Source organism: Eimeria maxima, genomic scaffold, assembly GCF_000499605.1.
Source record: "Eimeria maxima Weybridge genomic scaffold, Emw_scaff22, whole genome shotgun sequence".
NCBI classification, from domain to species: Eukaryota; Apicomplexa; class Conoidasida; order Eucoccidiorida; family Eimeriidae; genus Eimeria; species Eimeria maxima.
The window spans coordinates 70,158-93,997 of NW_013565064.1; the positions used below are offsets into that span (position 1 = coordinate 70,158).

Genomic DNA, 23,840 nt, shown 5'->3' on the forward strand with positions numbered 1-23,840 from the left:
TTTGCTTATTTAGGGCATAAAACTGCTGCTGCGGTAGGGACAAGGTTTTCAGTTGACTGCACGTGTTAACAATGGTCAACACTCCGGAGTTTTCAGCCCAACAAATAGGTCTTTAAGTCACATTGAAAGAACATTTTTGTATATTAAGGCCAAAGACCGGGGTCTGAGTAATGTAATAATTCATTTCTGTCAATAATAAGTTGCCTGGCCCAGCAGCTCGCCAAAACCACCGGTGGCGACGGCAAGGGAGAGATGCTGCGAAGAAGGTACAATTTTGCACTAGATACCGACTAACGTTCTCAATTAATTCCAGTTTATGTGAATGTAAAACGTATTGTGAAATGTTTTTAATAGATATCTGTGGCAAACTGTCGGCAGTAAGCTGTTCAATGGGACTCCCCGAGTGTGAGGTTATGGTTGGCCTCTCCTCAGTGGACCAGCCAGTGTGCCGTGTGGGCAGTTGCTGCACGGAAATTGTTGATTCCTGTTTTATGTACAGCAAGACACATTATTAGTTTGTTTTCCACAAAGGACTTGCATATGAACTTCGGAAGTCCAGTTTCAAACCCACAGTTTCCCTGCAGCGTACGATCGCCACTGCGTCGTCCCCGTCGAGTGCTGACCCATACAACGCAAAAACGAAACAAATTGCCAATCCTTCACGTAAGCCTAATTATTTCACCTTTGAACCAGCTTAGTTCATGAATGGGAGGAAGGGTAGTGGCTGGGACTGTTCTGGAACAACGGTTTTTGTGAGGCAGGTGATTGTCGGCGGTGACTGACTCCGCATGGTCTCTCCTTTCCCGCCAGCAGGTAAAGCTGGGAAGTATTTGCGCATATTGAGTCTTATCTTCTGCAGATTAGAACGCTAGTCTATTAGCGGGCGAAATGGACATAAGCTTGGACCGCCGAGCTTGCGTGTCTCGGAATGCCTCCCAGGAAATACGCAAATGCTCAGACACGCCTCTAACTCGCATGCTCTGTGAACAGCACGGACAACAAGCGAAAAGCTTAAACATCCCTGGATTATACACTGCCTGTCCCACAGGCGACTCCGAAGTGCCATACAACGAGCCCGACTCGACGCGTACCCAAATCGCTCAAGTCGCTTTGCAACGGTCGTCACTGTGGGTCAACAGACCGGCAGCTGTACTGTCTTCGACGTATGCTATGACCCCATGGGGTACGCGTTTGCTGGAAACGAGCCCCTGTTCTTTACCGGCTCAGGAAAGGCCCTAAAGCATTGATTTTGTTGTGAAAAACAGCCATGCAGAAATTTGCTGCAGTTGCTGTCGCAAGAATAGCAGTCTCCTGCAGAGACACAAATTAGTGCAACATGTCATAAGAACTCACATTCTGGGTCATCATTACGTGTATTACTTGTTGCCTGCGTTTTCAGGGAAAATCCTCTTGTGGACCCTAGCTATTCTTGGATGCATAGACAACTTCAACGCCGCTGAAGCAATACTTGGGAGTAAAGGCAATGATGATTCGCCTGCATTGGTACAGGCACACATGACAAGTTGGGATGACAAATTTCGCAGTCCAAGACTGGCAGGTAGGGTATTTGCCACACCACTTAAATCGAACACACAAAGCAGACGATTAACAAGATAAAGTTATTTCATGTAACTGAGCTGTGCTAACGGTTATTATGAAAACTATACTAGTCTGAATGTATAAGCCACAGAAGTAGAAGGGTGTGCATAGTAACATTTCGAACGGTTCCTTTAATTGGTAGCGGCTTCTGTGGTGGCTTTGTTGCAGAAATACACCATAGCCTCTTCGAGTCCGCGAGCGAAACCAGCGGTGAGGCGGCAACCAGTCTACTGTTTACCTGGGCACCGTGAAGGATAATGTGATTTGCAAAGCCCAAGTGGGATAGTAAGCAGAAGTCACCATAGATGACGAAACGCCTGCTACACGCCTATTCTGTGCTTTAATTCTTACTTTGTAGAGGACGATGAGCGCAAGTCACTGCCCAAGGGAGAAGGCAAGAAAAAGGCGAAGAGACCCCACAGTAGAAAGCTCTTTTCGTCGTGGAGGAGACGAGGAAAAGGCAATGCCAAAGACACATCACAAGAAAATTTATTACCACCCACAGACGATGAGAGCGAAGCGATTGTCGATGCATCATCGAGTGAGTGGAAAAATACTCCCTATATAATACAAGAGAATGTATAATTGGCGAGCTGCCGAATATGCGACCCATTATTTCCTTTTAACTGCTCATACCGATTTTGCGTGGTGACAGTTTATGAAGGTTTTGCGTACATTTTGCAGTGACCACTCAGTTAATAGTGCCAGGTGTGCCCAAATGGTTGCTCGATAGGAATGTAGCAACTACCCTAGATTGTTTTAGTGAAATCGCGTTTTTTTTTGGCTTCCCCTGATTAGGTTCGAGCGAGTCTTCGACAGAAGGACAGGGCAACAAAAAGAAGAAGGGTCTGCTGAGTGTAAAAGCACCCTTTTCGCTGAGAAGGAGAGGCAAGAGAAATTCTCGAGCAGCATCACGAGAGGCACTGATATCTCCTGATGGGGACACGGTTGATAGCTCTAATGATGAATCCACAACAGGTGTTTATTGCAAGATATATGATCTCGCTTAGTCAGCGCACCGCCGAGAAGTGACATGGCGTTTCCACGCATACCCACGCATTTTAGCCTTTCAGCCAGTGGAAAGGAATACTGTGCTTTTCTAATGCCTATCCTGCCATTCATTCAAATTGCTGACTGTTTGGCGTTTGCATAGCAATGCCCCAACTTGGTTAAACAAGATCTTATTCTGTTGTCATTTTCGCTCTCAGAAGGAAGTTCGACCAATTCATTGAAAGAAGGCGAAGAAAAGATGCAGAAAAAAAAGGGACTAAAGGGACTAAAAAAGAAAGTTTCGAGAAGAAGACGTGGAACAACTAACCCCCTTAGCACGTCGCAGGAAAATTTACTAGTATCTGGGAGTGACGAAAGCGAAGGCGAAATAGAGAGGCCGATACCAAGTAATTTGTAGAATTTTACACCCATACACTAGTTTCATTCCTCTTATCTTTTGGCTATTGAACCACGGAGTCCCTGCTACTGATAGGCTGCTGCACTGTGCGGGTCACTGTATAAGTTGCTCGCTGTAGTATTGTTACTTCTATTGCCACGCCGCAGGTGAAGCAACGGAAACGCCACTGGAGGAGCCAAAGAAAAAGCGCTCCCTACTAAAGCCTCTCAAGTTTAAAGGATCAAAGAGGCAAGATAGTTTAAAACGGACCAGTGAGACAGGGGTCAGGAGGAAGTACCAACGGACGGTTCTCCGATGAACTAGCAACTATTAGAGACAGGGTGGGAATGTGAAATCCGTGCTAGCCTTTTTTGTGTCCTGCGTTCAACTTCCAGCCGGATTAGGAGTGGCATTTGATGCACGTGGGTTGACTGAGATCAACGATATAAAAAGAGAGGTGCTGGGGAACTTCGCAACAAGTATGCCTTGGACTGACACCGAAAAGTAGCCCTCGTTCCCAAGCTTGGGAAGCCACCTACAAAGTACACACATCCAGTATGGAAAACTGCTCTATTTCTTCCGCTCAGGCTTAAGTGAACAGGCGGAAGTGTTTGAAGCTATTGAAGCTGCAACCGCAGATGGCGAATTGTGCTTGAAAGCTGTGGCTGATGCTGACCAACGGACAGCTGGACACTTTCCCCAAGAGTTGCAGTCAGTCCGTCAGGGCCTATTGATATACACTGCTTGTGAACGCCTCCTAGATGAACTAAAACAAATTAATGGTGAGTTGGTCCACGCCGTGGCCCTCTTGGAAACACGTTGAGGCGGGGCATGCTAGGCAGATAGGGCGCTTAGGGCTATAGCTCGGTATTAGGGAATTCCGTACTTTATTTTGCTGTTTGCGTGTGATTGATAGGGACTGAGCCAAATAATATTCTAGATGGTAAGCCATAGAATCCTAGCACGCGCAGCCTATTGGTTTTGTCTTATGTGTGCCATAATGCAGCCATCAATCTGGCTGACCTTGCGTATGATTGACTTGAACAGGAATATTGTCATTGCCCACTCCCGGAAGCAACGTTAAGGTTCTTGATGACTTTCTCCAGGCCAGCGAGCCGGTCTTTAGTGTACAATCAGTGGACGGGCAAAGCACCACACTAGAGGGCATCGAGAAGACGGTTGACGCCTCAAAGCTTATTTTAGCTCCCAACCCGGGTTGGTGGAATATCCATGTTGGCTTAGTGCACTGCAGGCCAGACAATTATAAACCTGATTCCCCCTAGTCAAATTCCCTCAGCTAGTATGATGTTATGCTGAAATGCCGATTGCCTTCAGTGGAGGTTGGATTTGTGGATACAACGCTCAACGGCTCATGGCATACGCTCCACGACGCGGACCCGGAACTCTTCGTCCGCTTTCTTGATTTTGCCACCCAAAATGGATACAGGGAATCCCTTGATACCGGAAGGAAGACTGGAAATTTCGGAGGTCTTATCCACTCGTTGAAGACAACTTCCAGCGGTTAGCTTCCCCTGAGCTCACCTAAGCAGTACTCCCCTGCAGCTTTCGTTCCACGGTGGTCAAGCTCTAACTCAGGAAGCTTGATCCTCCCTAGGAACTTTTGTTTGCTGAATTCAGTCTTTCGCATTCTTGTTGGAGTACGCCAGATCCTGGCCGCACCAATTCCCGAATATCCTACTGGGAGAAAAGCTAGCAAGAAATGGAAGGACATCTCCGCCAAATACAGCATATTTTCAGCTGTTGATGCAGCGAAAAGCAAGTAGTTCCCATTTGCCACCCTCCGATGGTAGTCCCTGGAATTAAAAATTTCGGAAGAGTCAAACTTGCCCTATTTTCCTTCACTGTCTCTTTGTTCTTGCGGGCTCAGTGATCGAGATATTGCAGATTGTACTTCTTCAGCACTCTCTGCCTGGTTGCCTGGCCCTGAACGCCGCCAGCTTGATGATGCAGCCCAGTCTCCTTCTGGCCCGCTTATTGGAAAGGTACATGGCAGGGTCGCCCCTCATGGGCCCGGTAGGCCAACAAATTGACGACAACCCAGTGATTAGAGCATACGCGCCATCCACAGCTTCCCCTATACAGGAAATAGGACGATCCACTCAACTAAGGAGTCAATGCCTGGCGGGAGTATTTAGCGAATTGGGACTCAATGGAGCATCAGTGGAAAACCTAACTTGTCACTCGCTCTGGAAGAATGAGCGAAGGGTCAAGGGCCACCACGGTGCGATACAACTCGATCGTGCCAATCAGAGACTATTTGAGGGGAGAAAAAGAAGTATTTTTCTCCAAGTGTGTTGGGTGTTTCTGTGCAGCCTACAGCCCTTCTGCCCACACTTTTTCTCACGTGATGCGATCCGTCTGCTCAATGGAAAACCCTAAGAAAGGCCAAGCGGGTGCGCTTCTTTGTCAAATACAGTTGGTTACTAGTACACCCTATGCATACGACGTTCTGGTGGGTATTCATCTGTTTTACTTTGGTGATACATCTTTCGTGCTCTCTCAGGCTTGCTACCCAGAGGGTCACTGAGCAACTGTAATACTGAGTGCCTGCTCAAAGCAGCCTTAAGAAAAGACTGGGCAGATAAGGCAACGGAAAAGCGTAGAAAAGCGTACCGGCTTAGACCGCGTGATACAAGGATTGGCGACGGTGAGCAGCCTCTCTAAAAGGTCTCGTTGAAATTGTTTTCCGTTGTTACGTTGGAGCTCTGCTCGTGCTATATATTTAAGGGCGTATCATAGTGTTTCTCCTCGTGTTGCAGCCCTGCGCATGGCTTCGTATTATTCGTCCGACGAACTTGTTGAGCTTGACCAGAAGATCGCTGCTGCTTGGTTAGTAGGAAAGTTGCTGTTGGCTGCCTCGAGGGGCCGACCAAACAGTGTGTCCGCTAGTGTATCTCCAGAAGTTGAAGCTGGAGCTGGGCCGTCAATTCGCGCTCCGCCAGAAACCGAGGGAGCTGAGACAGGAAGCTCCGCGAATTCACAGGGTGATGTTGATGCCTCCTTGTCAAGTGAAACAAAAAGCGCGTCTTTGCTGGAAGACACTAGGAAACGTTCCCATAGAAACCATGGTCAAAACATAATTCCAAACGCTGTGCATGATTTTGTGGTTGGTGGAAACGTGAATGTCAATGCAATTAACCTAATAGCCACAGCCAATGTCTGCAGGGCACTTCTGGACACTGATCTGACCAATCCAATGCTATTCGCTTCCAGCGTGATAACAAACGTTCGTGGCTATGTAAACGACTCTGGAGCAGGCATGGAGAGCGCAGGAAAACAGCGGAAATTGGCAAAGGGGTCAGACGTATTTGCCGCGGTGTACAAATGGCTCTTATGTGGATTCGGTGGAGAACTGCTGGCTCCTGTGTTTGCGCCGTACGCTTCGGTGGCTATGCAAATTGGTAAGGGCCAGAAGCACAGCAGTGACAATACGATCCTTGCAATATCGTATTGGTATGTTCATACTTTACATGAGAACTGCTCTGTTGGTCTCTCACTTTCTAACTTCTCCATCTGTGCTCGATGCATTTGGTCCAGGCACCTTCTTAAGGGTGGAACTGGAGGAAAGCGAAGCTTTTCCATGGGAGAAAATAGTGCAGACAATGGGAGATGGGGTATTTAGTGCAAGCACCTATGCGTCTGCCTTGAAACATCTACAGAAAAAGACAGCCAGTTTCCTTGAAATGTTCACACCTTGCGTGGCGGAAGTAGAGGAGGCATTGGACCTGCTAATGCCTTCAGACACAGATACAAAGAGTCCAACATTTGCAAAACGCCTCAAGAGGACACTAAAGAGAACGAAGGGGAAGAGGCAGAGAGTTAACGGAGACATGTGTGAAATTTCAGCAGATGTTCAGCAACTGGCTCGTCTGCTGGTCACTTGGTGGGTACTCGGCCCTTCGCCAAGCGAGTCAAAGAACAATATGACTCAATCACCTCAGAGTACTGCATCTACATTCAAAGGCGCTCGACTGGTATTCGCGTTTCTCATTTTTAACAATGGTACGCTGTACAGCAACTTACCTGTCATATACCACCTCCCGAGTTATGCAGTGCTTGCAGTAGCAGCAAGGAGCAAGAGGAATTCTAGGGCATACACGGGTTCTATACGGTGCGCATCCCAATGTTTCAGGTCACGACCAGGCTAAGATTGCCATGGAACTTGTAACAGCAGGGTGTAAAGCAAACAAGTTCCAGGTGCCATCTGGCTGGGCCTTGGCTTCGAAAAAAGAAAGATTTGAAACCCGCGAGGTTTCCTTCAAGGACATATCCAAAGAAATTAATGCGAGCTTAATGTATCTTAATTCATCATTGGGTTCACGGGATATTTCAGATTGGCTCTTGCCGATGATGGCGGCGCAAGCCTTAGCGGATCTTTGTGCCAAGCACCCTGTTGTGCACCTTGGCGACCTAGTTTCTTCAGAAGCAGGCAGCATGATCCTCATGGGGCAACAATGCATTAAGCTTCAAGGTAAGCGAGAAGGATAAACAGGTCGAAATGACCTGTGCATTGAAAATGTTGCATTCGTCTGCTTCAGCCGCGAGTTCCTAACCACGGCGATGCTATTCAAAACTAACTTGTTTTTGCTCTTCTCGTCACGTTCATGCGTACAGACGAAGGCATTAGGTTAATATCCAAGGTTTTGGGGAAGCGATCTAAAACTCCAGACGAAGGTTACACATATGTGCTGTTTCAGTTCCTCAAAGGTATCAACGCCTGGAATGCCCCTAAAGGTTCTGCTGGACTGTCGCAGGCTTTTGGAAAATACGCAAGCAGTTCTGAGGAAGCAGACAAGCAAGCAGTGCTTGATCAATGGAATGGATCCTTCCCGACTGTCGAATGCCCATGGAAAAAGAACGAACGGGCTCAAAATGCCATGATTGGAAAGGGCACAAGTACAGCTACTCCCACATTCATATGTTAAGCACTCCGTAGCGCAGTAGGCATTTGCGTTTGCGGCTCCAAAACATCATCTCCTAACTAACGTTGTGGTGTCTTGCAGGTTATCAGAAGCCTGCTCCTTTGCCGGTCAAGGCTACACCTGAGGCCACGGAATTCCACTGCCCAGGTACTCCATTTTACAAGTGTATTCCATTGTATGAGGCGAAGCGTGTATTTCTATGTGCATGATGCCACAGTGTTTATTGCTAATGCGCCACCGCGGCCAATTGAAGGCAGGTTTCGTGTGATTTGCTATGTTGCTCCAGCCCATGCACCAATTCGCATACAAGACCTTGCTGAAGTTCCTCAACCGGCGATGACACAGTTTTGCACAGGAGACTCCGCTCAATGTCTTGCTTCTGACTACGACTCTGAAATGCAGAGGCAACTGTAATACCAATTAGAGGGTACTCAGCAAAAGAAGTTTTAGGTTTTATAATGTACAGAGTTACCGTAGGTCTCTGTTGACGCAGAAGCGTGCGATATACGTCATTTTATTTTCAGCAGCAACATGTTGCGTTTACCCGGCCTCACACAATATGGTTCATCAAAAACGTGTTTGCTGGACCCAACTCATTGTGACATTGTTTTAGGCAGAATTCATATACATTATTTTCCGATGAAGATGCTCCATTCTTAGTATAGCAGTTCAGACGTGTGCCAGAGAACCGTACAGAAGCGGTATAAAAATATGCAGCGGCGTCGCCTATTGCACGTTGTTGTAAGAGAGAGATACTTCATAACGAACCATTACGATGGGTCCCTTTTTGGATAACAGGGAAAGTGTTCAAGGGACGACTATATTGTAGACAATATTCTTGCGTGAAACTCATCAGGGTCGGTGCATCGGATTTTCGTGTTAGCTGAGCGGTAGTGTGCATAAGGAGAAGAAGAACAAGGGATCACTCAGCAGTATGTGACACTTGAATACACATCTTCTAGCAAACGAGGTGGAAGCAGCCTCACTCGTCGGAATGGTGTGGTGTTGTATGAATAGCCCACAACAAAAAACAGCAGGCCTGCTATTGGGAGTTACGTACGGAGACCAGAGGCATATGCAGGCTCTTTGAACTTTGTACACCACACACTCCATGCAGTTAAATTACTTTAAAGTGTACTCAGCTAAAAGTTGCGTTTTGCCTCCTCCAGCTTGGGCGAGGCCTGTGGATGCCGCTTCACAGTCAGCCACAAGGGCTTGAGAAAGTTTATTCGTAACGGTACAAACAATCTACAGCTTATTTTCAACAGCCTTCACGAAACTAAGTAACATTATTGAGGAGAATGCTCCCCGCTGTGGCAGGCAGGTGTTAGGGTCATCTGGGGTCTAGCGGACCATTGGGGACCTCGATTGTGTTACCCTGGTAACTGTGCCAGTAGTCCTACCCCAAGAATGCTGGCAACAAATGTATCTCTTCCCGTCAATTTTATCTTTTTCAGCCTCACTTATTTTGTCCACATCAGGGGCTCTGCTGCTGCAATGCCAAGGCGTTCTCGAGCGTCGTTTGGACCAGCGACTAGCGAACGGCTCCAAATTCTTGACTCACCGTCTCCCGTACTGGGGGAGTAGACGAATTACCGTCCGAATTTTAGTATTTGTCTTCATTTGTAGCATCAAAGGGCGATATTTTGACTCATCAGGCAGCTTTTACACATATACCAACTCAGGTTGTCTGCGGAGAAAACCATGGAGAGAACCGGATAACCTGATAGAATCGGCGTGCTTCAAGAGCATCGAACCAACAGATATTTTAAAAAGCAGACTCATTTCTTTATGCAGGTGACAATGAGAGTTCGTTGAGCATGAAGTGCCCCCCACAGGTGCCCTGATTTTTTCCCTGCCCGAACACCCCTCGAGATTCCAGTATATCCTCCTCAACGAACATATCAACTTTACACAGCGTAGAAACACTTCCAGGTCACGCAACTACATCTAACAACTTCTGCTGGGCAGGGAAAGTTCCGTTGGCCCTTCCCTCGCGACGTATTCAACCTTCATGCTCCACGTGAACGGAAGAAGGTATTGAAAATCGTATCCACGAGAGGTCTCCCACTGCCATTTTGGAAGGCTTTTGCCTGCGAAATCTCCAGATGACGCTTTTCAACTGTGACGATATCTGTCCCCTCACGAGACGGCAAATCCTGAAGCGGGTCCAATACCCTCCCAGCATGCGCCCCGTGGCCTACGCCAACACAGGGACGGTTCCCGTTGTTAGCCACTACATCTCGTACCCTTTGGAGACGGCCTTTAACATAAGTGCCCCGAAAACTACCCCCTCGCCTGGTCCAGTGTGCACTAGCAAGTATGCGGAGGAGGTGCCTGGGCTCGGCTTTCATGCCGATGCCAGCCCAAGCCTCACCGCTGTGACTGGTGCCTCTCACGGCAAGCAAGCGCCAGTGCCTAAGTACGGGTACACCACCTCGTATATGAACCCTCCAGAGGACTTTCCCTATGCCAGTGAACCATACGCAAGAGGTGGTGGCGCTAGGAAACTCACTGAGCCACATTCGTTGGTGAAGGTGCCAGAACCAGGTACACAGCACCGTGGCAATTTAAAGAGCGAACCGTTTCAACCCAGAGCCACAACGTCTCCCGCTGTTATAGAATTCCGTGAAACTGCCACAACTCCCCAGCAGGACCTGAAGCAGGAAGTCAAGCGCCTTCAGGCTCTACTCAACGCGCGAGAGAACCAACTGGATTTGAAGGAAGCAGAGCTCCAAGATGCACTCTCAAAGTTGCAAGATCAGAGCCAACAAGGAGAACATGAAAGGCAGTCGGAGGATGCGAGGTCAGTCCCGAGTCTTTCTCGAACAACGGCAGCAACACCATATAACGGCCTTCTAGAAATAAGCAGTCGAGCTGCCTGTAGTGGGGGGAGGATTTGAAGTGCTTTGCTGTGAAACTCAGGACACCTTAGTGTAGGGAGCCAAACTAACTCCATAGATAATCAACTAATTGCAGTGTCCCCTAGGTCATTCTCTATATTTTGCGAGACTGTGTCATCTTGTTGCAGCAATGATAAAACTGCTCTACAGGAGAAAGATGCGGAGCTCAAGACCATGCGGAAGAGAATCGAAGTGCTACGCCGTGAACGACAAGATTTGATGGAATTACTTCTCCAAAAGGAGCGACAGACGGCTGTACTTGATACTGTTGATCCGTCAGCGAAGGAAGCGTCTGCTCTCCAACTAGGTGTCCAGGCAATTACAATGGTTCAAGGGGCTTCTGAGCTGCGGGGGAAGCTAGAATTGGCAGAGGCGGAGATTAAGAAACTACGCGCAGACCGAGAGGCAGCCGAAGAGCTGCAGCACGATACGTTTGAGAAGCTCACGGATAAGCGCAAGGAAGCAGCAGAGCTTCTTGAGCTGCTCTCGCAGCGCGACATGAAAGTAGCGCGCGTCGAGGCGTACTTACAGCAGAAGTCAAGGGAACTTGAAGTCCTGGCAGCACGCTCAAAAGAACGTTTGAAAAAGGAACAGAGCAGGAGGGAAGAGGCTGAGCAAGAGTATCGTATAGCGGCCGAACAATGCAATGTGTTCAAAGCCACTTTAGCAAACAGGGATGAAAAGCTTATGCAGCTGCAGGCAGAAGTGGTGCGTCGGGACACATTATTGAAGCAATCGGAGGAACGAGTGCGTGTTTTGAGAGACGACCTTACAGGGGCCCACTCACAGCTGCAACAGATGCTAAAGGCCATGGCTGCCAAAGATGCCTACATGCAAGAGCTCGAGACACAGCTTCGGAAGAATGACACTGAGCGGCAGCTTGCTTATTTGACGGAAGTCTCGAAGAGCCGTAAACTAGCCCTCGACACACGTATGCAACAGGAACTGTGTAGGGCCGCTCTAAATGACAAGCGCGAGAAGTTGGCAGCAGCAAAGCAAGACCTGTTTCGGAGTGAGTCGGCGATGGAGAGGATTCGCAAAGCAATTGGAGCCGCTCAGGCAACAGAGAATTGCTATGTGCGATCGGAAGCCCTGCAGTCACCCGAGCAGCATAGTCACCAAAGCGCGCCTTTGCACCCCCCTGCAGCAGTTAGTGGCATCCCATCAGTTCCTGTAGAGCACAGCCTACGCACCATGGACGCCGACTTCGTCGCTTGCCAATATTCGCCTCCACAGAATTCCCGATTTGCATCTTCAACTCAACTGCATGGGGCACCGATGAACCCTTCAAGTTCTAAAGAGTTCCAGTTTACCTCAAAGCCACCCCCATCTACTAACAAGCCCATGTCGTCGTCGGCATCGAGAACCTCTACGGCAGGCTACGGCCCACTGTCCGAGCATTTCTGCCCACCCTATTCCGCTGTTCAAGGGGATCCGCTCGACGAAGCGGTCGCCCATGTGTGTGAACGTCCAGAATATCGATCTCTGGCTGCTCATATTTGCAGGCTTGGACCGGGTTCGTATCTCTGTTGCATGAATGAGGTTGTAATGGAGCTCCAGCCAGATGGCAATATCATGGTCGTGCAGTCTGGCGGGGAAGGAATACCCATAAGAGCTTACCTAGACACGTTGCGATCTACTGTTGAGGCAGGCACTCGACCACCGGCTTTAGCGCCTTCTGCACTGGATGCTGCAAAGGCTACAGGCCATTCAAAGGCGGAGAACGGAAACTAGTGCTGTGCACTGGTCCAGCTGGGATTTCCTCCTCACCAAACAAGCGGGAGTTTTTTTGTACGCTGTAACTCATTTGGTCCTACCTTTTCCTCTTCTGCTGCCACCCTAATCTGTAATCATGGGAGAGCCCGGTGGCCCAGCAGGATAATCACAGGTTGCCTATAAACGTTGCAGGAGTATACTGAACTAACTAAATGTTAAGAAGTGGGCGGTGCTGCAAGGTTAAACGTCCGTTTGGCTGAGTAGTTTTATTGTGTCTAGTGTACGCGGCATAGACATGCCGACCATAGTGTCGTCTGCTTACATCTCATCGTAATAGCATCTTAGCAACACGTATGAGTCCTATCCAGACGAGTTGATGCACACTAACCTGCCAGGTCGGTTGGAAGCCAAACCACACATGGGGGGATCTCGCCCGTCACTGTGCGCGAGGACATATGATTCCAGCTGGTGCATTTATATCTAGTAACACATTCAAGAGATTGATAACACTTAGAGCCGTTCCATTTTTCCACTGAATCCATTTGTTCTTTGGATCCAAGTAGGTTCGGGCCCACTCCGACAACTGGTCTTCGACAATTTGCGTTATATCGGTCAATTCCATGGAGAAAATTCCCAAAACCTTTTCTTTCACGACAAGCCTGGAAATATGCGTGCGCAAAAAATTTGCGTCGGCGAGATACGGAAATGAACTACTGCACCTGGCACTCATCTCAAGCATGAACGTGATGTCATCTCCGCAGCAACCGTCAGTGCCGTCCCACAACACAGGGCACTTCCCGTGATCTTCTCCATAAAAGCACCCTCCAATCCGTAAGGACAAGGATAGGGAGTTAATTTTTCCAGTAATTGTAAACGTAATCCTGAAAACACAACATTGATACAACAATCGCCGACAACGGAAACTCAAGCAGCATCCGACTCGGTCTTCCCTCTTCAACTCCCACCGACGTTACAAGAATACAGGCTCTGTGTAAGCGTCCATGATGATTCTTGCCACCAAACGAGCTCCGCACGCCTTGCAGTAGGTTAAGAAGATTCACCATCTAGCAGTAAGCCTGATCCGCACCGTTTTCTCTCGGGTTGACCCCTCCTCCTCTCCAACAATGTTAACATATGTGTGCATATATTTAAGTTATACCAACTAACCTGGACACCAGCTCTGCCAGCCTGAATACTTAGAGTGTTCGCTTGCGTACCTGCCTTTGGGAGTTACTTCGAAACGCGCTGTATGCAGCTCCGTTGTCTTAAGTCCTGTGGCCCAGCGGGCTGTAGCTTCGTAAATGTCCGTCCGAATGTAGGCAAGAGGCATTGCTCCAACGCATGGACGAGGAGCTACATGGGTAGCGGAAGCGCAATCTCCGAGTGACTGCGGTAGGACCTGCTTCAACAGTGGGTTCACATACTCCGTGAAGCCTTCCAGATGCTTATTCTGCGACCAAACACCAACAGGAAACATAATCACAACACTGCAAGGGCACGTTAGAAAAAGTCAATGGGCATGTGCAACAGCAGCGTGCGTGGTAAAGTAGTGACTCACAACTAGGCCAAGGTCAACATCTACTATGTCAGCTGGTTTGAGCCAGATGGGCAAAAGAAGGGCAACTGATACAACCATCCGAATACATCCGTGAAGTATCAAGCCAAAAGAGCAGGACCGATGCCTCCGGCGCCTCAAAGTCCAGTTGAAAAAATTCGAATTCTCCGTCAGCGCGCTCAACTCTGGAGGGCGAGCAGCTGGTGCATCCTCCAGGATTAGTTCGCGAATACCACCACGCCCACTGTTTCTAAGTAGAGGGTGTGGGGAGCCTGGATTTGGACGTGACCGTGTAAAAAATATATTTGGAAAATCGTTGTTATCCTTTGTATGGAACAGTGGACCCATATCCTGACGTACATCATCAAATGAAACCGAGAGCCTGTGAACCTGCGATGCACTAACTCCCAACGCCACCATTGCCCAGAAGCCACTGAAATTCCACAATAACTTCTCCAGAGTACCGTTGGGGCTCCCAATTGGAGCTCCCGGCAAACGCGCCCCTAAAAAGTCGATGTTGTTGGCAATGCAGTAGCATGCCAACAAACCAATACTTTGAACGTCAGGCATAGCTATGTCCCCAAGAAAAACTGAAACGTCCGAGAACGCCTTCGTCATGCGCATGGCCTTCTCAGCAATGTTTATTGGACCACTGTGGCTCCTTTGTGAAACATTCCCTGGCACTGTGGACACTTGGAGCTGATTTGAACTCCTTGTTGTCCAATACACAACACTGGCACTTGCTAGGGTACACATACAAGCGACATACAACATCAGTGTCGCTAATACTGTAAACACAGCAATAATAGTGCAGCCACTCCACATATGTCCCATAGAATATAGCCTCCAAAATACATCCCCCAAGGACATCTCGCACGTTTCTATTGCAAACCCTCTCAGCTTTCCTGGGACCAACGCAACTTGCAAAATTGGCCGTACCCAGCAAATTAAGGCAGCCAAAGCAGATATGCAAAAGCTACATGATAAAAAGAACATGCGAAGTAGGCAACCTGAAAAACAACATCTTGACTGTGTAGGTCCCAGAAAAGCGTCTCTCGAGATATGGGCAGGCTCATCAGGAGCGGCGGCTTCTGGAATGCGGAAAAGTGCGTGAGGATAGCAGTTCACAAAATGTCCACCACGACCACATAAATCATGTGGAAAAGTCAATAAAGAGGCAGGTAGATCTGGACCCCTAGCAGCTAGAGAAACATCTCTTTCAAAAATCGTACACACATCACAACTACCTCCGAGAGGGACGTGTTTGGCTCCACCACTGGCACAGTGAAGCCCAGCTGGATTTGCGTAGCTTGAAAATTCTATCGGTCGATTAACTGACTCCCAATATGTGTTGCATCGCGAAAGCGAGTACACGTGACTGGAGTTCCGCTGTCTAACGCACTGGGAGCACCAGTGGAGTCTTGTGCGTTGCGTACCCTCCGTTGATGCTAGAGGGGGAACCATTGGCAACCCTGGGGTTAAAAGGCCTCCGGAATCTTCGGCAAAATCCAAGGGAGTGGCGCGTTCATCAATAGTACCTTCAAGCATACGTATTCTCATGGGAATGAAACGTGGAAGCAGGGGATTGCGCAAGGCTGCTTGAACCCTCCAGCAACAGCCTGCCATCTTGCGTCTGTCCAGCATATCCGAATAGCAATGGCACAGCCACTGAATAGTAATGATTGAAAAGAGACAGTACGCTTGATAGGCTTGAGCGGCAAAAAGTGGCTCCGCAGAGACTCCGACAAAGTTGATGAAGCTCACCAAGATGGTAGTCGAAAACACGTCCACAAGCTGATACTTTGCAACTACTCGTAGCACCACAGCAATCTTTAGGGGCAAGGTGACTGAAAGCGAGCGTCGACGGCAACAAGCAGAACTCACTAGGGTACCAGTGATGAGTGCAAACTTGAGCAGTGGGAGGAAAAATGAAAATACAAAAATGCACACAAAAGGAACATAGTCGCGCTGTTCTAACAGAAGATGGAGCAATCTTGGCAGGGTGAAGTCTTGGTATCCTGATTGGCTTTCAAACGGCCCGGGCCCTCCACCTGCAGAAGACAACAACAACACGGAGCATGAGTTACGCTGCAGTTTTGGATGTGTTGATAGACAAAATTCAGGGAAATCAAATAGACGCTAAGACAAACTGGAGCACCCGTGTCACTGACACCACGTAACGCATCCTGAACTTCTGAAAAGCCTCTCGAAGAGTAGTACTACTATTCGGTGTGGGTTATCTTACCGGTAATTCGAAATACTGGGGCGCTAATGCCGTATATGTAGAAAATGAAGGTCGACGACAGAAGGGTTGCTCCAATTACATATTTTACCTTAGTTGTGAGGGTAAATTTCGAATGGAGCCCGTCCATTTTCACTGCAGTAGCCGATGGTTCCTTGATGCCATTATTGAGGCGAATAAGCCCTCCTATAGACTGGTCAGTCCAAAAGTGCAGACGTATCTTCCAGTGGTGCAGTGGTTCGTACAGATGTGACACTCCTAAGCCTATCCAAATCTGTCCAGCCAGATTTGCTTCACCAAAGCAGCAAGCTAGGACAGTGAAGTAAGAGCGAAACCCTTATAATGGGACACTGTCACAGTGCTTTCTTAATGTGTCCATCGTGTGTTAGAAGAGCCCGTCAATCATGAATGAAAAATAGCTGTCCACCTGTCATTTCATGAAGTAGACACGAGTGTTATTACGTTGGTTAAAGCCAAAGGAAAATTAAAGAGGTGTACGGGGGCCTCCGTCATACAGTCTTCTACCGGACCACTGGGAAGCCCCGCCCGCATTACAGGGAGATTAGGTTGCGTTGATGATTTTCTTCGGCAGTATCCCACACCAGTTGAGTACTTGAAATACAAGAATGCCTTTAAACGTCTTTCTGGATTCCTAATCACCAGGCATATCTCGTGACGATCATGTTTTTTGAACGTCTTTCCCAGGTGTCCACCACACCGCGAGCACCGGTTGGAGAGAATTAATGTAAGAGGTGAAGCCATTCACCTTTTTGCTTCAAACATGCTGTGATGAGAGTAATCTCTTTGTGTGATAGAAGTCCCTCGTGAAGGAGGCCTGTGCCAGCTTGTAGCTTGTCCTAGACGCCTTCGTCGATAGGCATCCGGAAGGACTCGAGGACGCGATCTTCGGTAATGATGAACTTGTGAGCTTTCTTTCTGTGTTTTCGTCTCTCGCCCTGTTGTCTCGGAGAAAATGTAAGTGGAGCATGACGACTCCTATTGGTTCCAAGGGTTAATGAGATTTTAGTTAGGTATTACGTATTGCAGGGAGAGTCACAAATGTGAAATACCACAGTTCGCTACCCGCAGCACAATGCACCGAACGGGGTTGCACTGTGGTGTGCAACGTGCCCTGCGCTTGCGTTTTCACTAGAAGCATATTAGGCTGTCTTCATATTTGCACTACAGGGCAATGGGCACGACGGGCAAGACATAATTGGGTTGGTGCTACTTCACCTAATAAATTTAACAAGTGGAACTGGTGCATTTGCCAAGCATTCCAGAGACACTTAGTTCTGGGTGGTAGTAGTAGAACATACCACTGCGGCTGTAAACAACGGATATTCTCTTCCGTTCGTGACGGATCTCAATGGGAAGAGGCAGCCAATATTTCTTGCTGAGAACCGCGGGGACAACAACGGCATCAGTGGCTGTGGTCCGTCTAACTGCTGTAGTAGCCGCTTAACAGAACAAGAGTACGGATTCCGTGGGTTGCCCAACTGCTGCGTTTTAAAGGAACCGCTGTATTGCCACTTTGCTTTGTAGCAGTTAGGCCGTGTAGCTCTAGAATTCCACCTGCTCCGTGCAATCCTCTGGAAGGGAGCCCACCCCACGCCAGCGCCAGGAATTCCCATCTGCATCCGCGGCTAAATATGTTGTATGGGAATAGGAAACGGAGCTTGAATAGCCCCACACCCATTATCAAGCGGCGCAGATTGCGCAGAACGTTCCCACATTTGTGGAAGTGCTGCCAAGCATAATATGAATGTTTGAAACTCCATTTTGTCAAGCATACGAGGGCCATAGTAGAATGGGGGCATGCAGTGGGTACGTCCGCCCGAAATAGCGTAGCCAAAGTGAGCGGTGTTCCCAACGTGTGTGTTGACTTATGCTCCCATGTTACTGTCTGGCAACTGATGAGGTCACATGATGAAACACCACGGTGACACAGCAAATGGATTAATGATTTGTAGGCCCAGCTTGCGGCTGCCAACGCACTCGATACAAAACGCAGCAAAGCCAGCGGGGCTCACAGATGGAATGCACAAAGAGCAAGCACACGAGGATAGGTCCTTTCGGGACTAATTACAATGTGGGAAGCCAGCCGTATTCAGAAAGGCAAGGACTTCGAAGAAAGCTCGACGACGAAGACGTCGAGTCGCATACAGCAAACAGTCGATGGTCAGAAGCAACCTTTTAAAAAGACCATGCTTCCGTCGTGAGGCAGTCCTATAGTGAGAACGGTTTAGTCCGGTGGGTGGTGAGGTGTTTGACTCCCTGGAAGCGCAGCAGGCACTGCTTGTCTCTCCGTATCAGCCGACGAAGCTCTGGAACTAGGCAGGGATTCTGCGTCTTGGTCGTTACCAGAAACAGGCACGCTATAACTATCAACGCCCCCTGAAGTTGTAAGTGCAGGTTCACCCACCGCTGGGTTTCTGTTCTGGCCGTGCTCGTCGCTCCTCGTCAAATCTGCAAGAGAACCAATATTTAAGAGTCGAATTTCCTCTGCTGCAGTACGCAGTAAATCGGTAAGCTTCCGTGCCAGAAAATTCAATTCGTCTTGCGAAACGGTCGCACAGCTCCCCTGGCCCGCAGGGGCCTCCGTTCGGCACATTCCTGTATCAATCGTCTCTGAAAATGCATCCCGTTCTGAAGCATCCTGAAGGGGAGTGCAGGCGGTTGCACCCTCTGTTGATGTTGCACGGTTCCAGGTTTGCCCAAGTGCCTGTTCCTCCACAGTGCCTTGCACAGCATCGGCGGCAACAGGCTTCGGCTGTATATCCACTGCTTCCACTTCTGAATTCTCTCCGTTACGATTTGGCAACGGGGGAAGAATGCGAGCACTGAGATCCCCGTGCATTTCCGCTAATGCACCTTCGCCGAGGTTCGCTGGCACGGTTGAGCTCTTGTTAGAGCAGCCTGTACTGTCAATTGCAGAACCCTCTTCATCTGCGGATGATCGGGCAGTGGGCGTGCAATTAGCCGGTGCCGTCGAGGACTCCTGTGAGGTAATGCTCCTGAGCTGCTCCACCTGTGATACAGAATCATCCTGCAATATACAAGAGGGTGGAGCATCCATCAAGGACGTGCTGCGTTGAATCGCAATAGTTTGTGGAGCACTGGCAACTTCTAAAATAGATTCATCTTCTTCTGCCACTCTCCGTGACTCTTGGCTTTCAAACGGGTTGCTCGGGCAGGACATTTGACCTATCTGTACCCCTCCTAAACCCCCAACACTTTCGCCATACGCCCAACTGCAGGGTTGTTGATGCGGGTTAGTAGCGCCGTCAGAGCCGCTATTAATCACTCCAGCTTGTCCTGTTTCCTTAGGCGCCTCTGTTACTACCGTAGTCCAAGCCACATCCTGACGGTCGTCTTGTCCCTCTACGCTCGGGCGTAAAGGGTACGGTTCTGAGCCGGCTTGAGAGGGACACCCAGTGATAGAACTGCGGGAGGACCCTTCACTAGAAACGGTCCCTCCCTGTTCCCCTTCGCAGCCACTATTTTCATTGCAAGACGAAGGAGTCTGGATAACCAAGCAACTGGGCTGCTCGGGCACTCGGGTACCGCCAGTTGTCTCACCTGCCACACAGCACTCACTCTTTGCGGCTGCCTTCCCCGACACTTGGGTTTCAACGACAGCAGACTTTCCGACATTCTCGCTGGCTTCCGATGGCCGAACAAAACGGAGAGGTTTACACACAAGACCATCGTGGGGACTAGAATGTTTACTGGCGCCTCCCTGGATCGTGGTTTCTGATGTGCTCATTCGAGGTAACGAGGTACAATCCACAGGAGCAGAAATCGCCACAGTCTGCTGTGTCTGGGACGTAATTACAGTAGAGATTACCCTGTTCTCCGTTTCCACTTTGGCCGTTGTTACGGATCGAACAGAAGCCTCCGCCGTTCGCAACGGCACAGCTCCATGATCCGTTGGAGAACCAGCAGAGCTGCAGCCGTACGATGTGTGGGGAGAATCGTGCCGGCTACCATAATGCGCAGCTCTCTGGCCGAAAACGCCATGGATGAAAGTGTGCTCTCGCGCTAGAGAAGCTTTCGAATCATGCCCCGACCTAGCTTCCTGAGCTGGCATGCGAGTTGAGGACGAATGAAATGCTTTGCTGTCTTTGGTCACGGGTGCTAGGGTTTCGTGAACAGTTGAACGGGTACTGATAGTGGATGTCTCTACCCTACTTATAAAACCCCCGCTTTGTCTACACTGCTGGGCAACTTGTTTGTTCCAAGAGTTTGCAATATACAACCATTCACGCCCGACAGCAGACGAACGGTCTTCAGAATGCTCTACAAAACGCCGAGTATTTCCAATCACTGCTGAAGTTGCCTGGATGCCAAACACAGGTGCCTCTGTCAGGCCACACAAACCCACAGACTGCTCGAGACGTGACGCAGAAGGTGTTCTTCCAGTGTCGGCGACCCCAGCCATGGCCTCGCCACCAAGTCCCGCTTCTGCAAAGCTCCTCCCCCTTGGGGAGGAAAACGAAACCGAGCCTAACCCTAATCCAACGGGCCCCATTCCCTTTGAGCTCTGCTGAACGGAAGACTTCTTTTGTTCGCCGAATCCGGCTAAAACGCCAAGGTTTGCTAGCCACCGACCTAACAGGTCGCTTGGTGAAGACCGCGGCATGCGGATTTTGATTATTCCTTCAACTTTCCGTCTGATGTCCTCCTCAAGCTTGTGATGCCTACGTAACAGTTCGTCTATTTGTTGGCGCCAACAAGCCCACTCAGCTTCCCAAGCCTTCCACCGTAACTCCGCTTCTCTTCTGTCCTCTTCGGTGTGAAAGAAAGCGCACTTGTTAATATATGGACATCGACCAGAATCAGCTAAAGCCATCTGGCACCTCTGAGAGACGACAACAACAATGAGACCCACGAGAGCATCACATTAGCAAGCATCTCTCTGGATCTTACGGACCTACAATTACTGACAACTGCAACTCTTGAGGCTTAATACCGGCAGCTCCTCTTCAGCCAGTTTCCAAAAGGCACAACAAAAGCTTGAAAGTCTGCGGGTGGGAGCAGCAGGGGTCAGGCTGACCGCATGGCCAATATTAAACGGCCAAGCCAACCCACTTGTGTCTTGTATACAATCGGATGAAAAATCTTTTCGAGTTTCGTGTGTGCCAAAGGGCAGACGCCATCCCAGCATCTGTACAGCAGCGGACGCACATAAACACGAAACGCTTCTCAAGAACCATTTAAAGGAGCAGCTCCCACACATTCGGCTGGATTAATAGGGAACGCCTCGGGAGAGACAAATTGCCTCCAGCATATGCATGCCGTCTTCCAGATGTTACATTCCTCCTCTCCACTTGGTGTGCACCTGCCTTGGGGCCAACTTAACTTCTGCGTCTGTTGCTAGCAGCATTGTACTGCTGGATTCTAGGGACCCTCACCGCCGAGCTAAGGGGCAATCAACAGGGATATAGAAGTGGACGTATGGATCGCGCCTATCAAACTTGGAGAGTTCAAACGGAGAAGAGCGGTGTGGGTCAAAATGCAAGGTGACTGGCACGCCAGTGGGCGTCACAGTGGACGTGGGATTCGTCCTGGGTCCAACAGAGCTGCCAGAGAGTGGCTGGGTGGCGGGTGCCTGCACAAACGCGCTAGGAGGGGAAATCACGCTTCTCTGGAACGTACCGATTGGAGTTTGTCCATAAGGCACTGCAGAAGCCCCTGAGTACAGACAACACACGAAAACACAGGCCCAACCAGCATCTACTTAAGAGGACGAGCCTCCTCTCGTGGGGAGGTCCTTTCGTGAGACTTGATGGAACCCAAGATAAACCCAAGTCACATTATCACCTCTGCGCTGACTGTCCACGTATGCCACAGTATGTCGCAGCGTTGCTCTCAAAGACGGCACTCCCTTCTCTGAGGCACCGTATGACAGAACTCCTGCAGGGGCAGCGTCACTGTTATGAGAGAGATGGTCACGAGCCGAGGGGCTGCGGACCGATGAGCCACAGCCCGCCGATGACGAAGTAGTAGAAGAACCAACAGTACTGCGGCGCCCTCCACAGCATGCCCATCTAGGGATGGGTATTCTTTGTTTGCAGAATAAAATATCTACGCTTCGTGCAGACGAAGCGTCACTGAATTGCGAGGCCGATGAGCAGAATGTGTCCAGGCTCCCACAGGATGGTGCCCAGCCGGAACCGGAACCACACAACCCCGCATACACTCTGCTGGAGGAGTCATATAAAGGTACCTTCTGCGGATGGCTCCATGAGGCTGGCTGATGCTGATTTACACTACACTTGGAGTAATCCTGGGCTGTGTGGGTTTGGCCTTGGTGCGGCAGCACTGAGGATGCCGGGTCTTCCCTGCGGAAGACTTCAGCCATACCAGGTATCTGCCACTGTTCTTTCAAGCTTCTTATGAAGCCCCTTGACCTTCCAGAGGTTCTTGAAAGCGGCGGGCCCACGGACCCATCAGGGCGCCTGGGAGGAAAAGAGGCTTCTGCAGAGGGTTGCTGTTGATGCCGCTCCATTACGGGCTCCCGCCAAAATATGATCCCGGAAGTCTAGAGATTGCTAGTCTCCCTCTAGAATAAAACACTGTCAAGCTCTGGGTAGTTTCACTCGGGCGCAGTAGACGAGTGGTGTTGCTGCCGCGCCGCTTACGACGCGTAGACACTTGAAAATTGATGAGGCCGAGATCTCAGTACGGTGCAGACACAATGATGCCTACTAGGCAGAACACTGGTAAGCAAACACGCTGTCCTTGCCACTCGTCGCCTTTTGCCTTTGTCTACCTTCCTGGTGAGCCCTTGAGAACCGGGTGGAGCATCACCCTCAAAGGCACGGAAAGACCGCGAGGGAATGACCAAAAACGTATTCGAAAGCAAGCCGTTTCTACTGTTTTGTGCAGAAGAGCACATATGGATGACTTAAGAGGCCCAGCAAGTCAAGAGACAAGCCAGGTTATCCAGAGCTCTTAAAGACAGAACGATTGCCCCACCCACCCTTCCCGCATTGAAGCGCAACCAACCGCAGCCATAGTAATCAACCTTCTCCTTCCTCTCAATCCCGAGAGAAAATTAATAAAGTGTAATCGAAGAAGCCCTTTCGTCACAGCCTTTCCCGAGCTGCGATGCCGTCATCGCGGTCACCCGTGCTGCTCGTGGGTCGCTGCCGTGCAAGGGCCACCGGTGCGGAGAGGAACCCCAAGCCCCATAACCCCAGTTATACCACCGCTTCCACACCTTAAGCAAAAGGCTCCACACACAGTGTAGAAAGTCAGTTTTGGGGACAAAAGAAAGGAATAAGGGGAAAATACTGCTCTCCTCCCCTGCAGGCCAGCGGTCTGGTCCGGGACTGTCTGTTCTGGACCCGCCGCAGCATTGGAACGCAGACGTAGTACGTGGGGCTGTCATTAGCTGTCCCTTTGCATATTTAAGATTGAACTATGTTCTATTCGGACCCCAAATTAGTACCTTATTTTCTTGGAATGCAGCTAACATAGACTGCCT

At 49.5% G+C, this 23,840-nt stretch overlaps 6 protein-coding genes across 6 annotated transcripts; 2 read left to right on the plus strand and 4 right to left on the minus strand.

Moving 5' to 3' along the window:
* Positions 1-888: 888 nt before the first annotated feature.
* On the plus strand, positions 889-8,343 carry EMWEY_00004230 (hypothetical protein, conserved; the record flags this gene model as incomplete). Its single annotated transcript, XM_013480681.1, has 18 exons — positions 889-1,183; positions 1,400-1,558; positions 1,958-2,140; positions 3,154-3,258; positions 3,382-3,465; positions 3,574-3,768; positions 3,903-3,929; positions 4,034-4,201; positions 4,322-4,507; positions 4,892-5,020; positions 5,320-5,400; positions 5,511-5,654; positions 5,767-6,408; positions 6,545-7,009; positions 7,140-7,478; positions 7,622-7,903; positions 8,011-8,076; positions 8,216-8,343. The coding sequence occupies 18 exons, from the start codon at positions 889-891 to the stop codon at positions 8,341-8,343; spliced, it is 3,678 nt and encodes a 1,225-aa protein (XP_013336135.1).
* A 1,772-nt stretch (positions 8,344-10,115) lies between these two features.
* EMWEY_00004240 (high molecular mass nuclear antigen, putative) lies at positions 10,116-12,566 on the plus strand (the record flags this gene model as incomplete). Its single annotated transcript, XM_013480682.1, has 2 exons — positions 10,116-10,735; positions 10,961-12,566. The coding sequence occupies 2 exons, from the start codon at positions 10,116-10,118 to the stop codon at positions 12,564-12,566; spliced, it is 2,226 nt and encodes a 741-aa protein (XP_013336136.1).
* A 418-nt stretch (positions 12,567-12,984) lies between these two features.
* On the minus strand, positions 12,985-14,184 carry EMWEY_00004250 (hypothetical protein, conserved; the record flags this gene model as incomplete). Its single annotated transcript, XM_013480683.1, has 3 exons — positions 12,985-13,429; positions 13,766-13,998; positions 14,107-14,184. 3 exons carry the CDS (start codon positions 14,182-14,184, stop codon positions 12,985-12,987), a joined length of 756 nt encoding a protein of 251 aa, XP_013336137.1.
* A 238-nt stretch (positions 14,185-14,422) lies between these two features.
* On the minus strand, positions 14,423-16,475 carry EMWEY_00004260 (hypothetical protein; the record flags this gene model as incomplete). The annotated part of the gene is made up of 5 exons (XM_013480684.1): positions 14,423-14,454; positions 15,540-15,641; positions 15,868-15,950; positions 16,082-16,154; positions 16,349-16,475. The coding sequence occupies 5 exons, from the start codon at positions 16,473-16,475 to the stop codon at positions 14,423-14,425; spliced, it is 417 nt and encodes a 138-aa protein (XP_013336138.1).
* A 2,115-nt stretch (positions 16,476-18,590) lies between these two features.
* Positions 18,591-20,114, minus strand: EMWEY_00004270 (hypothetical protein; the record flags this gene model as incomplete). The annotated part of the gene is made up of 1 exon (XM_013480685.1): positions 18,591-20,114. One exon carries the CDS (start codon positions 20,112-20,114, stop codon positions 18,591-18,593), a length of 1,524 nt encoding a protein of 507 aa, XP_013336139.1.
* Positions 20,115-20,713: 599 nt separating this feature from the next.
* On the minus strand, positions 20,714-22,859 carry EMWEY_00004280 (hypothetical protein, conserved; the record flags this gene model as incomplete). The annotated part of the gene is made up of 6 exons (XM_013480686.1): positions 20,714-20,829; positions 20,960-21,209; positions 21,440-21,515; positions 21,763-22,042; positions 22,184-22,314; positions 22,798-22,859. The coding sequence occupies 6 exons, from the start codon at positions 22,857-22,859 to the stop codon at positions 20,714-20,716; spliced, it is 915 nt and encodes a 304-aa protein (XP_013336140.1).
* Between the last annotated feature and the right edge of the window lie 981 nt (positions 22,860-23,840).